Source organism: Crinia signifera, chromosome 6 (genome assembly GCF_055691185.1).
Source record: "Crinia signifera chromosome 6, ASM5569118v1, whole genome shotgun sequence".
NCBI lineage: Eukaryota > Metazoa > Chordata > Amphibia > Anura > Myobatrachidae > Crinia > Crinia signifera.
This window is the reverse complement of record NC_139222.1, coordinates 166037504-166065023: the sequence shown is the minus strand read 5'-3', so window position 1 is coordinate 166065023 and position 27520 is coordinate 166037504. Positions and strand designations below refer to the sequence as shown.

The window sequence follows — 27520 nt, the reverse complement described above, 5'->3', positions numbered from 1 at the left end:
CATGACATCAGCAACCCAGTAATATTGCCGGTTTGCTGCTGCAGTCTGAACAGACTGCACATGCAGGGTCGCACCGGGACTGAACAGAGCCGCCATTATGCGATGCTTTTGTTGTAACTTTCCTGTTGCAGCTGGGAGCCTAATATACAGTATGATAAAATACTTTTATACTATATTTGTAGAAACAAGGGGGTTATTCTGATTCACTCGGAAAGGCACAATCACTCTCTAATTGACAAAACTATGTGCACTGCAGGTGGGGCTGATGTAATATGTACAGAGAGAGTTAGATTTGGGTGTTTTATTGTTTCTGTGCAGGGTAAATACTGTCTGCTTTATTTTTACACTGAAATATAGATCTAACTCTCTCTGCACATGTTACATCAGTGAATCATTATAACCCTCTAATGCCGCCCATACACGCTGCGATTCCCGGCGGTGCGATGTGTGCTTTGAGGTGCGCGCTCCTGCGACACCTCATCGCACAGTACAAAAAGTATGTGCTGCACATACTTTTTGTACTTGCTTTTCATCACTTTTTGTACTTGCTTTTCATCACATCGCATTGCATGCACAAGGCATGCACAAGGTATGCAATGCGATGTGATGGATGCTATTTAAGCCCGGAACACACGCCGGGATCGCAGCGTGTATGGGCAGCTTAAGTCTGATCTGCAATGTCAGTTCTTCTTACTGTAAATGTCTACCATGTACTGTATCTTAATAATAATACACAGTATGTAAGCAATAATCTGCTTTTACAGTACAACAGGTATATATATTAAATCATAACAGCAGTTCTATTAAACACTTTATCAGATTAACGCTTATCAATGGCAGCAATACATATTATTCTTAAGTTATCTTGTAAAAAGCATGTGTAGAAATAAAGCAATCTGAAGATAAATATACTGATTATTTTAAAGAACATAGATGTATTAAGCAGTGGGCGGAGCTAAAGTAGCAACTAATTATCTCCCAACTGCAATCTTTCAAACACAACTGGTAACATGGTAATTAGGGGCCGAGGGGCAGCTTGGTGAAGTGATAAAGTGGCCGTGATAATGCACCAGCTCATCAGCTCCCAACTGCCATGGCCTGAAATATGACCGTTAGGAGCTGACTGCCTGCTGCTATATCACCGGTCACTTTATCACTTTTCCAGGCTTACTACCCCTGAATGACTGGTACTAAGAAGTCTATTTACTAAGCCTTGGATGGAAATAAAGTACCAGACAATCAGCTAGTAAATGCCATGTCACAGTCTGTGTTTGAAAATGATAGTTAGGGGCTTGCTGTCTGGTACTTTATACTTAAGTAGACCCCTTAATCTCTCTCCACTTACTAACTCTCCAATTCTTAGTACAGTACATCTCCCCATAATATTACACAGCAGTGAAACAGGTATCGATGTGTGTATATGCATACCTTCATTGGGTCCCAGTGTCACAGACTGGCTTTCAGTGAGGACATCCTTGACGGGTGTATTGTTATAGATGATGATGGTGGCAGTAATATTGACCTTCACAGTCTTAGTGTCAGCAACAGTGTTTTTGAGAATAAGGGGGATTGTAAAATCTTCCCCAACCTGTGGTTCTCCAGTCTTCTTAAAAGTGCCAGAAAATTCAGGTTTGACTACTGGTTGAGTTTCACGCAGTGACACTGATGCCATCCTGCTGGACATAGCCATTCTTAGTGGTGTCAGTTTACCTTTAGCTTTGTTAAATATCTCTCTTTCCTTGCTAGAGCCTGCAGAGGAGAATACAATAATGATGGTTTAATTGAGAAGAATGTTAAGATGGTCATCTAAACTAAGAGTGCGGCCACACCATCAAACCCATTATATAGACTCTTAAGCAGGTACTGTATAGAGGCTTTGTATTGGCTTCCACATCCTCCAATTGAAGAATGGCACTAAGTTTGTGGTTACTTTGCTTGTAGTTAGTTGAACATGCATCGGAATGGTTAGAAACAAAATCAGAAACACAGTGATGTATTGCAGTGTATACAGTGGCGTAGCTTGGTTTGGGGCGCCTCCCCCCCCTCCCCGCCGGCCTCCCCACCCCGGCCGCCGGTGCCCCCCCAATCGCCGCAGGCTTACCTGTCTGCGCATCCCGGCTCCCCTCCTGGCTTAAATTAATAATTCTATGCAGACGGACCACGATAAAATGGCCGCCCCCATACCGCAGACAGTTTCAGAAAACTGTCTGCTTTATGGGGCGCCCATTTTAGCGTGGTCCGTCTCCATAGAATTGATTGAAGCCAGGAGGGGAGCCGGGACGCGCAGACAGGTAAGCCTGCGGGGGATGGGGGGCGGGGGCATTACTATAGCATCGCAGCCCCCCGGCACTCCCACATGCACAGCGCCCCCCCCCGCGCGACTGGGGGGGCTGCGGTGCTATAGTTACGCCACTGAGTGTATAGGTGATAGAAAATCTGAATGCTGAATAAGCAGTGAGGAGGCATAAACCACTAAGGGTTCTGGCATGCTGGCACTTTAGTAGCAGGTCAAGTGTCATGTAAATGAGTTAAGGGTTAAGCCAATCAGGGTGTTTGGGTAGGAGTAGACAGGCTAGAAGAGATCACATTCTAAGGTGATCTTTCTCTTTCTTGTGAATCCCCACCCACCCTCCCATCCCTATTTCTTTTCCTTGCGGTGGCGGTAAAGAATGGTTATCTTGAGTAGTTGTGTGAGTATGTAGATAGTGGGTGCGCTCTCCCTGACATCGATTTTAATGAGTCATGCTTCTGCATGGGGGATGGCCACACCATCTGCAAGGGTGGTTGTGCAGGGAGAGTGATCACCAGTGGTGTGTGTATGGCATGGTGATGTTTACCCCCACTTTCCTTTCTTGACCGTTCTTTGGTGGCGCCACCATTTTTGATAGTATAGCAAGTTGTCAAAATAAATTTGACATTCAAGTTTTGAAATGCCAGCACTTGTGTCTGTGTCTTTACTTAAGGTTAAGTTTATAAAGTGTTAAGCATGGAGATACCCGATGATGAGTTTATGACTTGGTATCAGTGTATTACCTAAATATTTTTTATATCAGAGTTTCTACAACATCAGGCTTGTATTGTATAAGAGTACTGACTGCTTCAGAAATACTATAAGAAGTACTATAAGAAGATATTGGGGGTAATTCTGGTTGGCTCGCTAAGCAGCAAAAGTTTGCTGCTTAGCGAGCCTTGTAACGTCGCCTGCTGGGTGTGCGAACACGTTCCCCACCATGGTCCGCACATCCCTGCCGCTTTGCGAATGGATATTTTGCATAAACATTCATTTGCAGGGTAGCGTACGGGGGTTAAATTATTTGATGGTGTTGCTGTGTTCAGGTCTGACGTTCTGTGACGGCAGCTGCCCGCCCCCATCAGACAATCAGGCCCATTATAGTACCAAGTCTAGAAACAGCCTTAATTATGACACACTATTATATTGCACGTAAAGCAGCTGCAGCTGCACCTATTGGCAGTTAGCTGTGTGAGACTTTATGCAAAGGATACTACAAAGTCATTCCCTTGTGTACATCCATGTATCTGAATGTGTAAGGACTGAGATGCCCATTTGCAGTGATTGGTAGGTGCTGAAATACTGACTGGTGCATTTAGCTCATCATTGACATTTGCTCCAGCCCTATGACCTGTGCTGTTTCTTCCTCCGAGCATATCCTCCTAAGTAAGTTGTGCCCGTGTATGCAAGCACTATCACTGACCCACCTGCAATACTACCATAACTCGCCCATAAGACCGACCATCTACATATGTGTGCACTAACACCGCCCTGTCATTGCCCGGGCACACCCACTGCATTCTTAAAACACTTCTCCGTGCATGCTCCTGAAATTGCAGACACAATTGAGACACATGCAACTTAGCAAAAAACACCATCAACAATATGTCAACCTCTGAAACAGGCCCATAATGTGTTACATGAAAGATATTCCATGTTCACATGGCATTTCTGAAATTCCTTCTGCAACTACTGTACATGCCTTTTTCTTATCTGATTTTGGAACCATATTTTGGGTGGGATACATGACGCATGGTATTTAGAATCGAATGCATCCCACTGCACACTGCATAATGCTGTACGTATGCTTGAAGAAAATCCCAAATGACAATATTCCCAATGAGAGCTGTCCTTTGGGATAGAAGGACTTTTGGGTTTAGGTCCCGGGAGTCCTTCTGTCCATGCGTTGAGTGATGCGTGTGGGAGATGATCAAATATACATTTGTTTCTTTAGGTAATACATTGGATGGGATCTGATTGGATGTCTCTCGGGAGGAAACAGGAAAAGAAGCCAATAGGCTTCTATTGGTCAGCACCATCTAAAGATAGTGTTGACCACCTCATCCAAGATCTGTAATGTATTACAATCTGGAGCTTGGTGCATATGTGGTAAGTGGCCAAACCTCAGAATACAGCATTTAAATAGGTTTGACCACAAAATATGCTCTGAGGCATCCCGGACATTATATTATTACGGAGAGCTACTTTAGGTGTATGAGACTGCTCTTGAGATATTCATGTATAAAGTAGAGCAAAGACTTGCAGACAGCACATAAAGAACTGAGAATTATAAATTAGTATATGACATGATGACATACAGTATGCATGTACCAATAAATGTACCAATAAATTAATTAGGAATTTATCCATAGAATTAACAATAAACCTCTCTGACGGTATCCTAATTATGGTATCAAACTATGACAAATAAAGGCTACCACCTTGGTAAAACAATGTGTTATTTACCTTCAGGGTACTTGTAGTCATTTGTTACATCCATACGAGTGAAAGCGCCGACTGCTTTGGTGCTGGTGAGGCGTCCCACAGATTTGGTCTCTGAGTAAATGAGTCTTTTACTTCCATTACTATACACAACCCAATGCTCTACGTCAGCATTCACCTCAGCAAACACAAAGGGAGTATCAAAGTCAAGGTCCACGTCTCCCTCTTTCACAGCCTTCAGTGAGGATGGTCCTAAGCGGTACATACCTGATTAAAAAGAAAATCATTTTAAAATCCTGTCTTAGTAAAAATAACACTGTCACTGACAGATGAATTAGTTTCTTTATGGTAATTCATTTACAGAAACTGTTTCAAAAACATCCCCACGCATGCGCCCGCAACAGGAGAAATCATTCGATGATCGCCGAACCATCTAATGATTTCTCCTGCCTTCAGAAATAAAAGTCTGCCCGATCTCTGATATTTGTGCTTCTGTAACTAAATAAATGTATATGTTCGTTGCAATCTCCTGGAGGTCCGCCTATTCCTTGGATTATTTGATCTGTAGCTCGTACCTTGACTTTGCTCCTGTGGCGTTGCATCCAATACCTGCCACCCATTATAAAGGGATCCAAGGTCCTTTCTAGCAAACCATGCTTCATCCCAGGCATGGAAATTCCTGTGAAGAAGTGAATATAACAAATCAGTGCTTACTATAATTTATTTTATTCATATGGTTATCAGCTGGTACCATAAGACACTGCAAAGTATAATACAATTCTACCAACTACAGTATATTGGGTCAAATCACTTATAGGGGGCGATTCTCTAAGACAGAAATGCGGTAAAAACACCGTTATCAGGGTTTTTACCGCATTTCTGTATGCACGGATCCCTCCCAGCATGCCCTGTGGCCGGCACGTCACTCTGCGCATGCTCAGATGGACTCCCGGGTCACGGACCCGGAAGTCCAGTGCCGGCACCGCATCTCAAGGGACAGCTCTTATCGCAAGAACTGTCCCTTGCGTTAATAACCGCATGTGTTAGAACATATGCCGTTATTAATAATGCGGTGGCCGGCGAAGGGGGGGCGAACAGGGCTGCGGATGTTACAACATCCCGCCCATTAACACAAATAAGAAAAGGGCCAGAGTAAAGGTTATATTTTTTATCCAAACTACAAGAAAACAATGTGCTGCAAAAATGATGCACTTATGTGAGTTGTACTCTTTTATTTATTTAAAACTTTATTTGGAAAAAACAGCAAGTACTATAAAGTACATGTACATAGTTGCATGTTGGAAAACCTAAAGGATTGGTGTACATTGCAGATAGACATAAAGGGGGAAATTTACTAAGATGTGAATTTTATTTCACATGGGATATTGCTATGGGCAACCAATCAGAATCTACTTCTTATTTATTTAGCACCTTCTAGAAGATAATATATAGGGGGAAATTTACTAAAGGAAATTTGTAAAAAATAGGTGTATCTGTATCCAGAAATACACTTATTTTTGACATTTACTATCCCGAAAATACGGCAATTCGTACTCGTATTGATGTGCTATCAATACGAATACAAATTGCCGTATTTTCGGGATAGTAAATGTCAAAAATAAGTGTATTTCTGGATACAAATACACCTATTTTTTACAAATTTCCTTTAGTAAATTTCCCCCATAGTATCTGATTGGTTGCCCATAGCAACATCCCATCTGAAATAGAACTTCCATCTTAGTAAATTTACCCCAATTTGTCACATAATAACATATTCTTGGTATAAAATAAAATATACTGGTAGGTCAATTGGCTTCCAACAAATTAACCCTAGAATGTCTGTGTGTGCATGTACATGTGGTAGGGAATATATATATATATATATATATATGAGTCCACTGGTGCTGCCTGCACTGAATCTGCCAGTATTATTTACTCAGTCCACTGTTGCCACTGGCAGTGCTACTACTGCCTAAGTGTACCTACCTAGTACATACTAGGCTGCTATATATAATTTAATTAAAAAATAATACTTGTGCTGCGTGGGACTGTAAAAAATAATTCCATGCTTCTGAGTGCCAAACAGTACCTAATAATAAAATGTATTATTATATGTATAGTACTGCCTTATCTACCTGTCTGGTGCCTAGTACTACCGTATCTACCTGTCTGGTGCCTAGTACTGCCGTATCTACCGCTGCAGTGCCACTCTACATGTGCCACGTGTTTGTGCCGCACACTTGTGTGGCTTAGCATAGTTATCCAGCTACCTCGGTGCAACCTTTTGCCCTAAAAACAATATTGTAAGGTGTGAGGTGTTCAGAATATACTGGAAATGAGTGGAAATGAATGTTATTGAGGTTAATATAGCGTAGGAGAAAAAAAAAAAATTCTGCGATTTTAGCAGTTTTTATGCTTTTTTAACAAAAAAATCAGAACCCAAAACCCCAAAAATCCAAACAAAAAACACTTAGGAGGTGTTTTGCCAAAACCCATTTGAACCCAAAACCTCAAGGTAATCAGAACCCAAAACCCGAAAAGTGGCCGGTGCACATCCCTATGTTTAACTATACTCTGTAAAGCGCTGCGGAATATGTGTGCGCTATATAAGAAACTGTTAATAAATAAATATTCCACCAAATTACATGGGGAAAAAAGCACATCGGGGAAAATGTACTAAGATGTGTATTCTACTTCACATGTGATGTTGCTATGGGCAACCAATCAGATCCCGTCTACTAACTTCTAGAGGGTGCGAAATAAATAAGAAGTAGTTTCTGATTGGTTGCCCACAGCAACATTACGTGTGAAGTAGAACATCTTAGTCAGTACACATGTGTATTCAGTACACATCTTAGTAAATTTCGTCCATCGTGTCAAGTAAAAACAGCATACAACAATAAAATGGGGAGTAAAAAATGGGGGTTCACATGCCACATTCCCTAACCACAAAACACTACATATGTGAAAATCAATCAAGAAATTGTACTTATCTTAAGACATACTGTACATGGGGAAATGTACGAAGCCTTGTAGGGGATAAAAAGGGGAGGGATATAAAGTACCAGCTAATCAGCATTCCCTAAATGCCAAGTTATATGCTATTTTTGAGTATTGGTAGGTATTTAGTGCAGGTACATAAATGCCCCCACAGTTCAGGTACATAAATGTCCCCACAGTACCTTTGCCAGCGACGAGGGAAGGGGTTTGCAGTGGACACGGGCTGGTGGACTGCAGCTGAGCTGCTCAGTCAGTGCGTGCTATGCACACTGTGCAGCGCCGGCGCCTGGCATCTGATGCATGCACAGATCACACACAGGCTGGCCAGCCCCACATCCACGTATTACTCTCGCCGTCCCGGCATACTGTTTCCCAGGTGGTGGATCCGGCGATGCAGGTGCTGCAGCCGCAAATTAGCAAGTTAATACGGCGGGCCAACAGCGGTACTCGGATCCGTGGGTGCTTATCAATTTCCGTGGGTGCTCGGGCCCTTAAGCTCCCACAGAATCAGCGCCACTGTGAACTAAGCAACACTCAAAGCTTACCATTAATGGGGTCCTCCAGAAACATCTCAACACTCATAGCCTATACTGGTTACCATTAATGGGGTCCTCGAGAAACATCTCCAACATGGGCAAGGCTATTACATACTGACTAGTCTATTCGTGGGTGGGGGAGGTTGATTGGTGGTGGTGTGGGTAGGGGAGTGGCAGTTGCAAGGATATTGTGGGTGGTGGAGTTGCAGCTGCGGGGGTGCCCTGTGTGGGTGGTGTGGGTTGGAGTGGTGGACCGGTTGAGTGATACGCAGCTGTGGGGGTGCGAGACCGATGATGATGTGACGGTGTATAACGCTGGGCGGAGTCATAGAGGCGCTGATTAGAGGCACTATTATCCTCAATCTGTCACTCTATGACTCCACCCTGCATTATACACACAGAGTGACAGATGTGGGCTAATATATCCTCCTGTGTTACACTGCTGTCTCTGATGAGTGCCTAAATGCAATGTGGTAAGCCAGCTGCAGTCTCCTCCTGTGTTACACTGCTGTCTCTGATGTGTGCCTATTAATGCAATGTGTAAGCCAGCTGCTGTCTCCTCCTGTGTTACACTGCTGTCTCTGATGTGTGCCTATAAATGCAATGTGGTAAGCCAGCTGCAGTCTCCTCCTGTGTTACACTGCTGTCTCTGATGTGTGCCTATAAATGCAATGTGGTAAGCCAGCTGCTGTCTCCTCCTGTGTTACACTGCTGTCTCTGATGTGTGCCTATCAATGCAATGTGGTAAGCCAGCTGCTGTCTCCTCCTGTGTTACACTGCTGCCTCTGATGTGTGACAATACATGTAACCAAATTACTGCCCTATGCCACTTGCCACATTGCTTTAATTTAATAGGCACTCATCAGAGGCAGTAGTGTAACACAGGAGACAGCAGCCGGCTTTTCACTTGCAGCCTTAGGACAGATCCAGCTTCTTCTGGGTCTCTACCAGCTTGGTGTGCAACCTTCTTTTGTTTCAGTCCAGGTACTTCCTGCACTGCCTATTTGCCTGTCAGCCCACAAGCACCCCGGCGGAGGACAGCAACAGGGCTAGGTACAGGCTACGATCAGATACCTCTACCATGATGAGCAGTGCCAGGGACGCCTGCTACCCCATGAGTTCTCTGGCACACACACACAGGGCAGCGTGTGATCCCTCTCCGCCAAGGTCATGGTTGCAGCTATTACCTTGTCCCTGCTGTGAAATAACATACAGGATATTTGCAAAGAAGCTGCATTCCCTGCACCCTCTCTGGCACAGTTTCTCAGATTCGGTCCTCAGGACCCCACACAGTGCATGATTTACAGAAATTCACAGCATTGCAAATTAAATAATTAGATCCACCTGTGAATCTTTAAAAATGTGTCTGTGAGTAATGAGTGCACATGTGCACCAGCCAGGTGACCTGGAAAATGTGAAATGTGTGAGGACCGAGTTTGAGACCCACTGATCTACGGTTAAACTTGAAATGACTGAGGTAGTAATTAAGTCACCTGGTCCCAAGAATGAATTTTCTCTCAAATTTAGTCTGCACTATCGGTGCCTATCAAAACAGGTTTGCAATTTAGCAACTTTTAACAGAGCAGTTCTGGAATAATTTAAACAATTTATTGGGGTTACATTCTGGTTACTTTGCAGCACGGTTCAAAATTAAAATGGGGAGACAGAACTGTGCTGCAGTCCCTCCTCTGTAGCTGCCACTGGTTATTATGCATTTAGGCCACTTACCACACACTGTCATTTGTCATGCTTTCATTCTTCTTTCCATTCTCATCGTAATAATTATTCACAACCAGATTCCCATCAGTGTCATGAGCTGATTCAAAGTTTATGATCACTCGAGCAGGTATCCCCAAACATCTGAGTACTGGATTATGAGATGATAAATTAATTTACCACATTTATTGAAAAGTCGGATAGTTATACTATACTGGTCTACAAGCTACATTTAAGTAGGAAAAATGAAAGCTTAAGCCCCATGCACACTAAACAACCAACACCATGGCCAATATAGTATACGATCTTGGGTGTGAGTGGGGAATTGAGTGTACACATTAAAAAATATTGGTAAATTATATTGTTCAGTGATGTCACCGGGACCAGCTGAACATGGGGGTCATTGACTATAGCAGACATTCCCAACCACGGTCCTCAAGGCACACCAACAGTGCAGGTTTTAGTGACATCCAGGCTTCAGCACAGGTGGTTTAATCAGAATCCCTCAGATTCTAATTAAGTCACCTGTGCTCAAGCCTGGATATCTACAAAACCTGCACTGTTGGTGTGCCTTGAGGACCGTCGTTGGGAATGCCTGGACTATAGTATATTGCCAAATTGACCTGCTGCATGTTCAGCCAAGAAGGGAGGTAGTTATTGATGCACCGGAGCGGGCAATGTTAATGACATTGAGCAAAACTTTTTTTGATATAATCTGTTTTTATCAAAAACGTAAGAAATATATAATCCTACCGTATGAAACAAATACATGTGTGTATTCTACCACTAATTTCTAGTGACCATCCGTGCCTTAGCACACCAAACCCCAGGGGTACAGGTGCACATGGCTATAAGTACAGGCAGTGGTACTTAGAGAGGGGGTAACAATTACCTGGGCCCAGATCTGATGGAGGGGCTCTGGCAGCAGCTCTTCTTAATACAGGGTGTGCTGCTGTGTGCTGAGCTGCAGCGTGGCCAGGGAGGTGCTAAAGTGCTGTCTTTTCTCTGTATTTTATTCTAAGGGTACAGGGCCATGCCTCCCACAGTTAGGCCACTCCTCCTGAAAAGTACCCAGGCCCGGCCATGCTCTCAGCTGCTCTGAGTACAGGTACATAGTAACATTATAAATATGAGATAAGAAAGTTTGAATGGGGCGGCACCAACGTTGTAATGGTTAGCATTACTGCCTCACAGTAATGAGGTCATGGGTTCAATTCCCACCATAGGCACTCTGCAGAGTTTGTATATTCTCCCCGTGCTTGCGTGGGTTTACTCCGGGTACTCCAGTTTCCTCTCACAATCCAAAAATATACTGGTAAATTAGCACTAGAATGTCTGTATGTATTTGTGTGTAGGTGGTAGGCAATATAGATTGTAAGCTTCACCGGGGAATGGACTGATGTGAATGTTCAAGTATGCACTGTAAAGCGTTGCGGAATATGGTGGTTATTCTTATTCACTCAGAAAGGCACAATCACTCTCTAATGGACAAAACCATATGCACTGCAGGTGGGGCTGATGTAACATGTGCAGAGAGAGTTAGATTTGGGTGGGGGTGTACTTCAAACTGATATCTATATTGCAGCGTAACAATAAAGCAGCCAGTATTTACCCTGCACAGAAACAATAAAACACCCGAATCTAACTCTCTCTGCACATGTTACATCAGCCCCACCTGCAGTGCACATGGTTTTGTCCATTAGAGAGTGATTGTGCCTTTCCGAGTGAATCAGAATAACACCCTATGTGTGCGCTATATAAATAACTGATAATACATATATAAATAAATAATAAACTTTTGCCAATAAAAAAAAGGATGTAAATCTATCACCACTTGTTCTGGTCTTTCTAGCTTATACACATTTCACATAAAGACTTCTAGTATCTTAAAAAGAATCAGGCGGCTTTTCTTTCTGGGAGAGCTGTATAACTAGCAATAGAATCAACTACATTTTACAAACCTGTACAAAGTACTCCAGCATATACCCAGCATTGTCCATATTTAACTGGTCCACTCTGCTTCCACTGGCGTAGGATTGGGACACTTCCATTCCATCGTGTGGGGCTCACTCCTCCGGAGTACTCTCCACTCCAGTTCCCCACAATGATCCCTTTGTCATCAATACTGTTTACCTAAATAATAATATTTTTATTTATAAAATGTTTGTTTCAAAGCAATATTTAATGATTTCACATTATATGAAATTCCTGCTGTTCTCACCATAGCGCTCAGCACTCTCCCCACATGAACGGGATCATTTCTGCGGGAAACTTCTGTAACTGGATCCGTCTGGTAATCCACACTTCTGTCCAACATGCTGATGACGATGCTCAAAATCTCACTTTCAAACTGGGTGATAAGAAAAATGTGATATTATGTAAAAACCCTATAGAGAATGAATGTTAAACAATGTAATATACAATATATATTTCAGCTTGAGTATCCCTTATCCAAAATGCTTGGGACAAGACGAATTTTGGATAACGGATTATTCTGTATTTTGGAATATTTTTATATTTCAATGAGGTATCTTGCATTTATGTTGTTTAAACATGATCAAACACCTGAAATATACACAAATATATTTATTTGTGCATAAAACAAGGTTTCTAAAACATGAAACAAAGTTTGTGTACAATCTCTGGCACTGAATTTGAATAAAAAAATCAATCATTTTCTTGCACATACAGTATATAGTGCCAGTTACATATAATATCCTCAGTAGTGCCAGTTACAGATGTCCCAGTAGTGCAGTATTTACATTCTGGAAACTATGGATAAGGGATACTCAACCTGTATTGTCAAATGTGAAGCAGCAATGAAACAGATTATTTTTTAATTAGCAAGTTATGTACTTGCAAGATATAGTTTTAATGAAATTGCTACTAATGTGGAATTTATGGGCTTTAACGTAATGTATTTTTTCCACTTTTTATGAAGAATTAAGGCATTATTTCTTAACGTTGGTCGTCAGGCACGTTACAGCTACATTAGTATATAGGCCAAAGAGAATGTTATATCTTGATAAACAGGCATATATATATATATATATATATATATATATATATATATATATTATATAGCAATCCCTGGTGTCCGGCACTCCTTGTTGCTGAAAGAAAACTTTGATGGTCTGGGTGCCTTCCCAGATGTAGGATGACTCCTGCCCAATAATATAAACAAAGAACGGGGCGGCCCTCCGGTAAATTCAAAAAACAAAAACTAGGTTTTAATAGTGCAGGTGATGGCAACGTTTCTTGTTGTTTTTCTGTCTTGAGAAAGGCGCTTCCCGGAAACGTTGCCATCACCTGCACTATTAAAACCTAGTTTTTGGTTTTTGAACTTACCGGAGGGCCGCCCCGTTCTTTGTTTATATATATATATCCAACGATGGTGCGGCACTCATAGCTTCAAATAATGAACACTTCACACTGTGGTAGTGATTAACGTTTCAAATTTATAACAAATTCCTGATGAAAAATTTGTTATAAATTTGAAACGTTGATCACTACCACAGTGTGAAGTGTTCATTATTTGAAGGTATGAGTGCCGCACCATCATTGGACATACAATTTCTTATATTGTGAAGGCACCGGCGCAGCTCAATTTTGTCTTAAGGAGTGCTGATCCTGCCAGCTCTATATATACATATATATATATGCAAGCAGAGATGATCAGGCACTCCAGTCAAAAATAGTAGGTGCCCCGGTGCCTCCTCCACGAGGCCTGGAAGCCACAATATACACAAAGCTCCGACAAGCGGGGGGGGGGGGGGGGGGGGGGGGGAGTGGCACTCGGCGGTCTCCAACGTAGGAATAAACAGCAAGCTGGCAACTGATCAGTTACCAGCTTGCTGTTTATTCCTACGTTGGAGACCGCCGAGTGCCGCTCCCCCCCCCCCCCCCGCTTGTCGGAGCTTTGTGTATATATATATATATATATATATATATATGTATATATACATTTTGTGTTTATCTCCTAGATAATTAAAATAGGTATATTCTTATAGGCTCTATAGTTTAATTAAACATTAATTTTGGAGCAATTTTGTGTATGTGTGACTGTGTAATAGGACTTGCCTGATGCCACCCTACATGCACCTCCCTCGCCACCCTTCAATCTGTTTATAACTCTGCTGTCTGTCTTGTTTTCTTCTATCACCACACCCTTTTCCTGACCTCCTTTGCCAATCACTCCCAGGCTCCCTGTCCTATATTCAATCTCTCCTCGCTCCTCTTTAAGGCCCTCAACTACTCCTCCCCTCTCTTCATCTCCAGCCCTATTCCCAAACACACTCCCTTCCACCCTTATCCCATCTTCCCATAGCCAACACCCGGTTTACTCACATGCTGCCCCAATCCTCTGGAATGCCCTTCCACTCTCCCACCCACTCGGCCAACCTCCTCTAAATACATCCAAGTATGGCATTGTGGCTTTTAGTATTCCCTCACAGTCCCATGGTCATTTATTTAATAATTAACCAAGGACCTATCTGTATAGAGGTTGTTTTTTCCCCTTCCTCATTGCTGTGTTACATTGCCTACCTGCCTTTAAGTCACCTGAAATAATGACTCCTAGATCCCTTCCTCCTCCATATTTTCCAATACAAGGCCATTAATACTATATTTAGCCTGGAGGCCAAAGTGCATGATTCCATTTTAATTTTGCATTATACTGTAACTGCCATGCTCTTGACCATTCCTCTTGCCTACCTAGATCACCCACCATTTGTTTTACCCCTCATGATGTGTCTACCCTGTTGCATACTTTTGTGTCATCTGCAAAAAGGCATACTTTCCCTTCAATACCATTTGCAATGACACCAATAAAGATATTTAAAAGCAGTGATCCAAGTACAGATCCCTGGGGTACTCCTCAGGTATCCTTTACCTCCTGTGAATACACTCCATTTACTACAACTTTCTGTTTTCTATCCTGCAACAAAGATTGGATTCCTACAATTTAATTAGTATCCAATCCAATGCTTTCAAGTTTATTTAGAAGTCTGTGATTTAAGACAGTGTCAAAAGCCTTACTAAAGTCTAGATAAGTTAGCTGGTAATAAAACCAAGTCTTCACTCAAACCTACCAACCTCTAGTGCTCCAACCTCTGCAACCCTCAGCCGTGCTCCCCTGTCCCTCTCTAACTGGTCTCTACATAACATAAATGAAGTATATAATCTGCAGATTACAATTATGTGCACACATAGGTGTCGATTTATATTTTTGCTGGTGGGTGCTCAAGCCAAATATTGGGGAGTGGCTTCATGGGGAAGGGGCGTGGTCACAAAATAATATAAATTTATATTACGCAGCACAGTTGTCTCCAATATTCAACTTACGGAAGCAGAGTTCCCGTTTTTACAAATTACAGCAGCAGAGTACCCAATACATAAATGCCCCCACAGTGCAGGTACATAAATGCCCGCCACAGTGCCAAATACATAAATGCCCCCACAGTGCCAAGTACATAAATGCCCCCACAGTGCCAGGTACATAAATGCCCCCACAGTGCCAGGTACATAAATGCCCCCACAGTGCCAGGTACATAAATGCCCCCACAGTGCCAGGTACATAAATGCCCCCACAGTGCCAGGTACATAAATGCCCCCACAGTGCCAGGTACATAAATGCCCCCACAGTGCCAGGTACATAAATGCCCCCACAGTGCCAGGTACATAAATGCCCCCACAGTGCCAGGTACATAAATGCCCCCACAGTGCCAGGTACATAAATGCCCCCACAGTGCAGGTACATACATGCCACCACAGTACTTGTGCCGGCGACAAGGGAGGGGGAGTGTATTCGGACACGGGTGGGCCACTGCTGAGCTACTGAGTCAGTGCACGCTATGTGCGCTGTGCGGCGCCGGACATCAAACGCCAACGCTGCACAGCATGCACAGAGCATGCACAGGCTGGCCCGCCAATATCCGCATATTACTCCGCAGACGGAATACACTCTTCCTGCCGTCCCGGCATACTGTTTCTCAGGTGGCGGGTCTGGTGATGTGGGTGCTGCAATTGCAAGTTATGCAAGTTAATTTAGCGGCCCAGCAGCGGGACTTGGGCCCGTGGGTGCTCATCAATTTCCGTGGGTGCTTGGGCCCTTGAGCACCCACAGAATTGGCACCTATGTGTGCACATGTAAAACTGGTATCTTCTACTGTTTGTAGTTTGTAGTTGCATCACTGTACTTTGTGACCCTACTGTATCATCCATCCACTATGTATGGTGCTACTGAATACTGAACCATTGTGCCATCATATAAATTAGAGCGACCGGGGGGATGGCTGCACTCGGATAATAAAACACCTCACACAGGTAGTTGAACCAACGTTTCTGGGTCTCGGTGGCCCCTTTATCAAAGCTGTTCTTCCTGCACTTTGATAAAGGGGCCACCGAGGCCCAGAAACGTTGGTTCACGTTGGTTCAACTACCTGTGTGAGATGTTTTATTATCCGAGTGCCGCCACCCCCCGGACGCTATTTACAGCAGCCATTGTGCTGCACACTGGCAGGCACCGTGATTGTTATCTTTGCATATATTTATTACATCTACATATACAGTATATCTTTCAGATTAATACATTTCTTTGTAGTTTATGTGATTGTTTTATATGATCCTATTACCTGTCCATAGTCCCATCTTCTACTTCCATATTCATTAACATTTCCATACCAGTATAGTCCAGTGTCATTAAGAATATACTCCTGTCTCTCTGAGTCACTGCTCATGTACACATCATCACCTGAGGAAGAAACAGTATATTTCCAAGGCATAAAATATCTATACACACAGGATGCTTTTTTATTTGTTATTAATTTGTTATCAATACCTGATATCCAGGGGTTAAATATCAAAATGAAATTTCCTAGACTGGCTGAAGTGGTGCGCCCTCCATTGGTGACCTGTAGAGTCATCTTGTATTGCCCAATGCACGCATTCACTGGCACATTGATGGTAACTGCCAGGGAGTTGTAATTCCTGGATCCGCGTACTGCATTCCAAGATGTTCCATTCCCATAGCTGGAAACTGGCATTACTGCCTTTGTGTTTTTGGATTCAGATGCAGAAGGACCTGAAAATAACAATTATGATGCATTATATCTATGATTCCATACATCTGTTCTTGATATCTCTGGGGTACCAACTCATTGCATAGTTGCTATATGTAAAGAAACAATTGGTACCGTTTCTTCCATACCTACACACCGGTTCACTAGATCATGGTTACTAGTTTGACTACTTGACTACTCAACAGTGGCGTAGCTAGAAATCTTTCTCCCCCCTGCCACAAAAAAAGGGAAGGGGCGAGGCGATGGACTACGGGCGCGCTTGGCTGAGCTGTGAGAGGGACCCGCTCATTACATATGCACAGGCATGGACCTGCTCATTCAATATGCACTGCACTGGGTCCCTGCTCATTAGATATGTACAGGGAGGGACCAGCTCAGAGCTCACTGCTGCCTGGGTTGCCTGTCAGTTCATCCAGCGGTGCCCACAACAAACCAAGCTGGCACCGCTCCCCCAAGCCGCCACAGGGTCTGCCACATATGTAGCTACGCCACTGCTACTCAAATGTATTTTACAATCGTTAATGTATCTATGCATATAGTAGTAGAGGGCATTTGCAAATGGGTGTAGTATAGAAGATCTACAGTATTTAGGTCAACATCGACAAGGTTGACATAGACAAAAGGTTGACCAAGCAAGAAGTCGACACATGAAAAGGTTGACATAAGTTTTTTTTACTTTTTCATGTCAACCTTTTCATGTGTTGGTCAACAATTTCTGTATCGACCTTTTGTCTCGGTCGACCTCTTGCCTATTGATCTTTTGGGGTCAAACTAGACACTGTTGATCTAATATACCAAACTCCATTTCAGCATATTGATATATTACATTATAATGTATTGTGTATGTGTTTATTGGAGTTACCATAACAGTCAAATAAGAATAAAACTTACCTGTTTCTACAGTTATTGAAAGGTTATCTCCAGACTGGACAGCTCTGTTGAATGTGATAATAATCTCAAAGGACTGACCTCTCCTCACAACCATAGTGCTAGTGTCATAGTCACTGGTTCTGTTTGCAGAAGCATTTTTGCTTTGCTGCAAGTTCACACTATTCAGCTGTAGGCCTGAAATAAAATATATACAACCGTTAATATTATCATCTAATATGGGGTTTTATCTAATGTCCAACAGTTTCATTGCCAACCATAACAGTTTTGCAGTACAGATTTTATGAAAGTAATTTTTGGGGCAATCGCCTGAAAAAAGATAACTTATGGGTATACCTGCTAAAGTTAAGCACCCCCGGAAAGTATGAAGGGGAAGGGATAACCCTCATTTTCATTTGAAAATGTAATGTGAACATGCTAAGTTTCAGATTGGGACATTGGGCCTTATTCTAGTTGACTCGGATGGATGCGTATTTTCGGACAGGAATCGAGTGTTCTTAGCCCCGCCTACTGTGCGGATCGCTCACACCGTCCGAACATGGTAAGACGCCGAGCGAACGGACCGCGAGTGGATGTTTCATGTGAACACCTCCTCCATCTGTGGGGAAACTCCCCCATCATCCGATAGTCCCCGACCTTCGAATGATGGACCGAGCGGTCAGGCAGCACCGAGTTCTCCAGACAAGTTTCCGTATGAAAGCAGGGGTATGGGCGGGCAGCTGACATCCGGCTTTGTCAGCTGTCCGCCCTCCACACGTGCGTCATGGCCGCATTACCATAAGTATGCCCAGCGTTTTCATGGGAACGCCCATGAAACGCGGGGCGTACGCATATGGTAATGAGCCCAAACAGCCCTTCACGCCCCTCTCCACCCCCTGCTTGGACGATTCTGACTGATCATTTTCTGCACAGAACTCACTCCGTGTTCAGACGTGCGACGCGTTCGCATATGCGCAGATACGCCTCTGCACATGCGCAAATACCAAACTTTGGCCGTCCGTCCGAACACGGAGCCGTCCGAGTCAATCAGAATAAGGCCCTTTGGGTGATATTATCACCCTTTTGCTACACGGGAATTCTATTTCCACCCATAGCTTATCGTAGGACATCTGTGTTATGTTTGGCATGTGTACCGCTCCAATGAAACTCCCCAATTGCAGATTATCAGGCATATTCAATTATCCGTGGGATTAAGCTTGTCAAGAATCGGTACTTATATGTTAGTTGGGTGCCCACTATAGTTAGTATGCTCATACCCCCACTATCCATGTCGGCATGGAGTTGATTTTATATAGTGTAGCGAGCCACCGAGCCCGTAGCCTGGCAAGCGTAGCGAGCCCCGCAAGTGGACGCGGAAAACTAAGCAAATAGCTTAGTGGGCGCCCAACTAACATATAAGTACCCAAGAATCTTGCAACAAAATATGAATTACCATGGGTATGTGTGCTTCTAATACCTGTAGTATTTAATTGAACTGGTTTATTAAGGCTCCCTTCAATGCTGAGTTGTCATTAAGGATGCTGGGAGGGGATGAGGTTTCTGGGAGATGTATTTCTCCCTGCTGCTGAAACCAGACACACACATCTCCAACATACAGTAGGTTGAACTAGATGGACGCAAGTCTTTATTCAGCCTCACCTACTATTTAACACACAGGGGGTAACACACCTGACACCGGTGTCTGACCATAAAAAAAGGGAGCACTCCCCCTCCAGAAAAAAAAGATAGATCCTCTGGTCAATTAAATATAAAAAATGTTGCACCTGCAGAAAAACCCTGTGGTGCTTAATCTTTTGAAAACTCACGAGGAGCATCACATAAAATAAGAAAATATGTTTTTTTTTATAAATCTATTTTAAGACAGAGTATAATCAAATAAAAGGGGTCTTGGTGTGGCAGAAAAATATATATTCTAAGAAAAGAACGTGAGGAGAGAGGGCCCTGCTCATGAGAGCTTACATTCTAAAGGGGAGGGGCAGACAGACAGGAGTGACACAGAAGGGGCAGAAGTGAGCATAAACAGATGTAGAGTCTGATAGGGAGGGGTAGACCAAAATCTTGGAGCCAGGAATGGGAGGAAGTAACCAGTTGGCAGGAGAGGCGGCATGAATTTGTTTAGCGAAGAGAGCGGGAGTGAGTTTAAATAAATATAAGGGGCCAGATGTATCAAGTTATAAAAGTGATACAATGGTGAGTGAAAAAAACCCAGCCAATCAGCTCCTAACTGCCATGTTACAGACTGGGTTTGAAAAAATGACAGGTAGGAGTTGATTTTCTAGTTGTTTATCACTCTTCACTGTATCACTTTTTGAAGCTTGATACATCTGGTCCAAGGCCAGATATGTATAGTACAGTATGTTCACAGAGAAAGCTCTCACACTGCTCTATCTATTACTAATAGTTTGATTAAATCTCATTTGCAGACAGATGATAATACTTAATTTAGTTTTATAAAATAAGAAAAAGGTTTTCAAAATATAATTTTTCCTCACGCTATAAAAACAATCAACGCAACATTGCTGACATGTAGTATCCCATGCGATACAATAGATCAGGGGTCCTTAAACTATTTTGCTCTGGGACCCCATCAGACAATAAAAATAATTACGGGACCCCAGAAAGTTACTGCAGAAGATCACATAACATGTGTAGTCATCAGAGAGCACCTGCATGGCAGCATTGGGGAGGCATAACATGATGGGAAGAGTCTAAAATAAACAATTCAACAGATATTTGAATAGTTGCAACCCCATACTGAGAAGGTCAGGACCCACAGTTTGAGAACCGCTGCAATAGATGGATTGAGTTTCTCTTTTCAAATGTCATAGTTTCAGTTTAAAGCTACTCAGACATTACAGATATAGAGGGTTCTTCTGGTTGATTTGCTCGGATGCGAATTCACATCCTTGCGAGACAACCAGATCCTGCCTTGCGAATGGTGGTACGCCGGCCCTCCATTTGCATGACGCGTATGTTTGCATGGCATGTGAATGGATGTTTTACATAAACATCCATTCGCAACCTTAGATGTGCATGCACATTCTGAGAGAAGAGGGCGAACAGTTGACATCCGTTGCTGTCAGCTGCTGGCCCCCGGAGCCCACGTCATTGTCCCATTATCATAGGAACGCCCAGCGTTCTCATGGGAACACCCATGAAATGCTGGGCGTTCCCATATGCTAATGGGCCACCCTGCTGCCCCACGCCCCCCCTACACCCTCCGCCTGCAAGGATGCAGCCACACGCACCCAGCAACTGCTCATGCACAAACAACAAACATCGGCCCCGTGCGAACAAACGCGGCCCTGCGAATGGACTTGAATAAGGTCCATAATATATATAGAATGCTGTGAGAGAATCTTAAGTCCCAGAAACTGGAATGAATGTGGTCTATAGGCAATGGGGCATTTCATTTGATAAATGATCACACATACACTAGTCGAGACAAGTCAGGACACTTGTGGTGTAATTGTACAATGATTTGGCCTAATTTATCCCAAAAGTTTCAAAGGGGGGTTATGTATGGGGGGGTAATATATGTAGTATCAATTATGAAGGTCTTACCTGTGCACTATTGCTGGGCTCTAGAGCACACAAGATGTTTGTTCTACTCTGAACTAATAAATAACATATATATATATATATATATAAAGGTTTTTTTTTTTTAAGTATCGGGTTTTGCAGCTGTATTTTAAAAGACGAGGAAAAACAACTTTTGATATGTTTATTATTGTGCATTATTAATCTGCTATAAAAGGTCTCTAATTAAAAACTCGTTAACATCATATTTTCATTAAAACAATTGATTCAGACTATTCTATGTGCAGGCTTAGTGTATGGTTTCATGGTAAATTTCTATGGCTGTCCTATAATACGTTGACAGTGTTATAGTTGACAGCCATATGTACTGATGGTGGCCATACAACATAAAATATACAAGATTTGGCAAAAAAAAAAATGCTCTGACCATTTGTGTACCAACCTTTGTCATGTCGTCCTTTTGATCCTCAACCTTATGACACTGTCTACCTGTCGACCTTACCCAATATCAACCTTTCACTGTCAACCAATAAATTGTCAATCTACCATCTTGATATCAACTTTAATCCTACTAATATCCATTTTTTTAGACCCCTGAGATTGTAGCATGCAAAAAGTACAGTATAAACCACAAATTATTTTAGGTCAGATTTCAAAGGTTTGTATAAATGACTATACTATACCAAGTAATAACTCTCACAGAAAAAGATTTAAAACAAAGTATTCATGTATCATAATCTTTCAATATTCCTCATATTATGTTTAACATGTTTCAGTATTTATTAATATTTGTCAAAGGAATAAATTGACTGGTAGAGGTCTATGCAGTTTAATGTACCTGGGTGATCTAATGCATTTAACTCCTATTTAATTATGTCCAAATTTTTCGGCTAGCCAAAAGAACTTGACGCACCAATTCAATTGCAGCCACTTTCAGATTTCTTTCCGCCAATGTAGTTTTGACTTTGATATAAGGATCCCCTTAAACAGATGCATTTTGGCTAAAACACGGGGATCGGGAGTAATTTGTTGAGCCACGTGTTGTCCGACTTTGCCTATTTTTCCAGCAGTCGAAAAATCAGCACTTTAATTGAATAGGTTGAATGTAAATTCCCCCCAAAATCATTGAAAAGTGCACATTTTCCAACTGTCATAAAAATCGTCACTAATTCAATATGAATACTTCCAATAATGTCACAAAAATGACTTTTTCTGAGGTTTTATAAATGGTGTAACGACAGTAACGTTATACACTTAATATGAATGAAAACAGTTCACTTGTAAGCAAATATAAATTGGGGAGCAGAATGTGATATTTCAGAAAGAATAACTTGATTGAGAAATGTTTTTAATAATCATCTATACCTCTGATACATGCACTCTGTGTATTATTAGAAGGATTTGTGGGAACAGATTGCTACAAGTGTTATACAGCACTTGGCAGCTATACAGAAGCGAGGTGTGCTTTTATAGACTTTTGCGACATTTCATGCTTTGCTGTTTAAAAATATAGGCCCTTATTCTGAACTGAGCGGTACGGCCCGCGTGCGGCCGTACCGCCGATGTTTTCACTCTGCACATGCGCAGAGGTCAATCTGCGCATGTGCAGGCGAAATCGCCGCACATAAAGTTTCTACGCCGCAAAGGGGGCGTATAGGGGCGTGAGGGGCTTCATACCCTCATTTCCCTATGCATACGCCCCGCGTTTCATGGGCGTTCCCATGCAAACGCGGGGCGTATGCATGGTAATGAGGCTATGACGCCAGTGATGGGGGCGGTAAGCTGACATCGCCGGATGTCAGTTCTCCGCCCCCATACAAGCTTTCACACGGACGATTGTCCGTGTGGTCTCAGCTTGCGGGAGCTGGTGGGGCGTGCGGCCCTGCCTTCGATGGTCGCAGACCATCGAATGCAGGGGGCAGCTCCCACCATGGTGGAGGCGTACGCCCCACCATTTTCATGCGGATCGCCAGCCGTCCGTGTACGGACGGCCGTGGCGATCCGTATTGTGGGCGGGGATTGGTTTGTGCGGCCGGAGCACCGTATGCGGCTCCGGCCGCACAGATCTGAATAAGGGCCATAAAGAGGGAATTGGGAATTGGAGCTACTGTAACACACACACACACACACACACACACACACACACACACACACCAATTTGCTGCTAATTATCTAATTACATGACTAACATTAACAACAAAAATATGTTTCCTTAATAAACACAGTATAAGTGTAATTCTGATTGACTCTAACATGGCAAACCTGATGCAGTAATGATTATGGACCTTATTCTGGTTTATATGCAGCACTGCAAAGTTTCCAGCTCTGCGTGTGATTTAAAGCTGTTTGACATTCCGCCCGCCCCACCCTCAGTCGGCGTGTTCCCCGCACGGCTGCGAATGGATGTTTTGCATAAACATTCATTCACAGCCTTGTGTGCGGGGACCAAATCAATCAATGGTTGCCGACCATTGAATGATTTGGAGCGTACACGCAAAACAAAGTCACTCTCAGGTGCCTTTGTTTTGCGTGCACCCTGTATGAGAACAGGGCAGGCAGCTGACATCTGGTGATGTCATCTTCCCGCCCCCGGCACCCGCATCATCTCGGCATTACCATGAGAATGCCCAGCATTTTCATGGGAAAGCCCATGAAACGCTGGGCATTACCATGGACACATCCGCCGCCCCCCACCCCCCCTGTATGAATTATGCCCTAAGTAACACCCCGGAAATATGGTTTGGTCGCTTTAATTTTGATCACATTGTAACTTGTACATCAAACATTGCAATTCTTTCTAATACGGTATTAAAAGCATAAAAGCATCTGGTGGATTTTTTTTACATTATTTCAAGATATTTAAAAGGACATCGCGATATAAGTGTTATCACAATACAGTCTACGCAGTACATTTAAAAAAAATAATGTCTATTTAAATGGTCAAGGGATAATAAAGGGATAAACAGTCTAATTTCTCTTTTCATTACCCCTCTATGTGTTTCTAAGGAAACACATAGAGGGATATTGAATGTGGCTGGCGAGGGGGATTGTACAGCGAGTATGGCTTTTTCTCGCCGAAAATAAGCCATCATCACTGCCAAACCCCCTTGCCATAGTCAATGTTTGGGCAGAATCCTCGCCATGAGCGGCCAGAGGGAGAAGGATCCCCTTAAACAGCGAGGTTCACCACAAATGCAGCAAGTCCACCGAATTTTGTGGCAAGCCCCGCCATTTAAATGTACTCACTCACCATTTCCACCTCTCCAGGGAACAGGCGAGGAGGCAAACAGCCAGTGGCAAGGATTCATAGAATACCCTGACGGTGAGCTATCGGTACTTCTATGTGCCGATAGCTCGCTCTCAGGGCATTGAATACCAGTCATAGAGTTAAGGCCCCCATCCACTAGGGCTAGATATCGGATGCGCTACCTCGCATGCAATACCCCCCCCCAACTCACCCGGCAGCGGCGGTGCGGCAGGATTGCATATGATATATTGCATGTGCATTTTGCATACAATGTATCTTGGCCTTTATTATGGTTGACACATAAGGCTGTGAGAGTCCCCCAGGCGCTGCCCGCTCGGCTGTCTGCCCCCCCTCGCACGCCGCAATCCCCTGCATGGTTGAGAATGGATGATTTCTATAGCGCTCGCAGATATGAGACACCTCTATGATGACGCGAGCTGGGTCCCCCGTACAAACATGCGGGGTACAGATTAGATTAAGGTCCCTTATGTGATCCTAGCAATGGCTACAGGTTGCATTGAATATTCATTGCAGCCCATAGTATCTGCGACTGCGAAGCGAGGTGCATTGGAACACGCCTCACATCGCAATTGCAGGAAAATAACATGTAATGTGTCACTTTTCATGCGATCCGTCATGACAATGCATCGGAATCGCATAAAAAGTGGCCATATTGCACTAGTAGTAGTAGTAGTATGTTTGGTACTTATGTATTATCTGGGCTCCCATGTTAAATGCACCCCATTTTTTCATACCCCTACTATCCAACTACGCATGGAGTTGATTTTATATAGTGTGGCGAGCGCAGCGAGCCACCGTGCCCGAAGCGCGGCGAGCGCAGCGAGCCCCGCAAGGGGACGCGGTCTCATAAGAAAAACGGGAGCCCAGATATTACATAAGTACCGTACGTTTATTTATAAGGCGCCACAAAGTGTCCGCAGCGCCGTACATAGCAAACAAAAAAGAAATTACAAGGTAACGTACAGGGTGTGTTGATAAAATACAGCATAAATAGGGGTATAGCTGGCCACCGTGCCCGAAGCGCGGCGAGCGCAGCGAGCCCCGCAAGGGGACGCGGTCTCATAAGAAAAACGGGAGCCCAGATATTACATAAGTACCGTACGTTTATTTATAAGGCGCCACAAAGTGTCCGCAGCGCCGTACATAGCAAACAAAAAAGAAATTACAAGGTAACGTACAGGGTGTGTTGATAAAATACAGCATAAATAGGGGTATAGCTGGTAGAACTAAAATCAGCTTCAGTTCAGAAGTAGGTGTCGAAATTGTCAAGGAGACTGAAGATGAAGTAGAGGAAGGGAAGAACAGGGCAGGAGCACAGGTGAGGTAAATAGGTAGGGTGAGGAGGGAGGGCCCTACTCATAAGAGTTAACATACTTAAAGGAGGTGGGTGGACGAACGAAAAACAATAGGATAAGTAGGAACGGATGGGAACGGAGGCAGGATAGGAGGATCAAAAGTGGATGGGGGCCTTTAGTTTTCCTAAAAGAGTACCATTTATCTTAAGCCTGAGAAATGAATGCAGTAAACATTATCTAAATGATCAGACTCCAAAATCTTTCCATGTAATTTAAAAAATAATAATATATATATATATTTCTGTACTATAATAAGACAAGACTGATGTATTACCAACAGATATTTAAGTTTTTATTTTACTAAAATACCCGTTTCTATAATTTATTTATTTATCTACAGTCTCTTATATAGCGCAGCAAATTCCGTTGTGCTTTACAATAGGAAACAACATATTTGTAAACAATAATCTAAAAGAATATATATATATTTTTAGATGCATCAATATTTCATCATAAACATGTATAATACATACTGTATTTATATAAGAGGTGGACCAAAATTTCAATAAAAGAAAAATGTATAGATTTTTAGCAATAACAAAAATTTGACAAATTTGAAAAAAAGAAACCTAATTGACCGTTAATGTTTCCATTGTTCCAATTTTTCAAAGTTTGTAAAATTCACTTGCATTAATGGAAGACAGTAAATAAAGAAATAGGTGCTAACCTAGACAGGATCACAGTACTTTACCACATACTTACTTGCCATCTTGATGCCTCTCCTCTATGTGCTCAGTTGATAAGATGTTAGCAAAATATCAAAGCTTAATGTTTTCCACTACTTATATCCCAACCTCTGAGTTTCCCTCTGACAGCACATTAAATATGCAAAATAGATGGGTGAGGTTTTAGTCTCATCATAACTACTAATAAGCACACATATATTAGGGTTGCTCAAGTATGGGTGTGTGAAGCTAAGGTTCCATGAGCCACAGTTTTGCAGAGCATGTCAGGTGACAGGCCATGACTTGCTATTCCAAAACATGCAATAATTCCCACATTCTCTCCAATGTTCAATGAAATGATCAAGAAAGAAATATTTTTTTTAATCCTCACAGTCAAGTGAACACGATGGATCAGGCCATAGTTGCCTACCCTCCTGCATTCTGCAGGAGACTCCCTGAAATAGCAGCAATCTCCCTCTCTCCCTCATTAGTCTAGCAATCTCCTTCATTTCACCTAAATCACATTACACTGTTACATTTTTTGGGAAAAAAGGAATGAGCGATAGATACATTTACATTGAATCATCAGCACCATTTCTCAGCACTTATATAAGTATAGTATCTCTTACTAACTGCTTTGGGGCTCATCTACATTTGGATATACAGATGGGTCAGGTCCCATCCTTGCTGGCGGGTCGCCAGAACGTCTGCGCTGGCGACCCGCCAGCAGCCACGCCAGCG

General features: G+C 42.9%; 1 protein-coding gene across 1 annotated transcript in view; it reads right to left on the bottom strand.

Annotated features, from left to right (window-relative positions):
* LOC146009672 (protein-glutamine gamma-glutamyltransferase E-like) overlaps window positions 1-26823 on the bottom strand; it is a 33707-nt gene extending 6884 nt beyond the window's left edge. Inside the window, exons 1-10 of the mRNA XM_083150129.1 lie at window positions 26817-26823; window positions 17955-18164; window positions 16823-17065; window positions 16617-16735; window positions 12206-12334; window positions 11946-12117; window positions 9997-10135; window positions 5308-5411; window positions 4757-4999; window positions 1429-1749 (exon numbers count right to left, since the gene is read on the bottom strand). Of these exons, the coding sequence (XP_083006255.1) occupies window positions 1429-1749; window positions 4757-4999; window positions 5308-5411; window positions 9997-10135; window positions 11946-12117; window positions 12206-12334; window positions 16617-16735; window positions 16823-17065; window positions 17955-18164; window positions 26817-26823 (1687 nt within the window). The remainder of the gene's footprint in view (window positions 1-1428; window positions 1750-4756; window positions 5000-5307; window positions 5412-9996; window positions 10136-11945; window positions 12118-12205; window positions 12335-16616; window positions 16736-16822; window positions 17066-17954; window positions 18165-26816) is intronic.
* Between the last annotated feature and the right edge of the window lie 697 nt (window positions 26824-27520).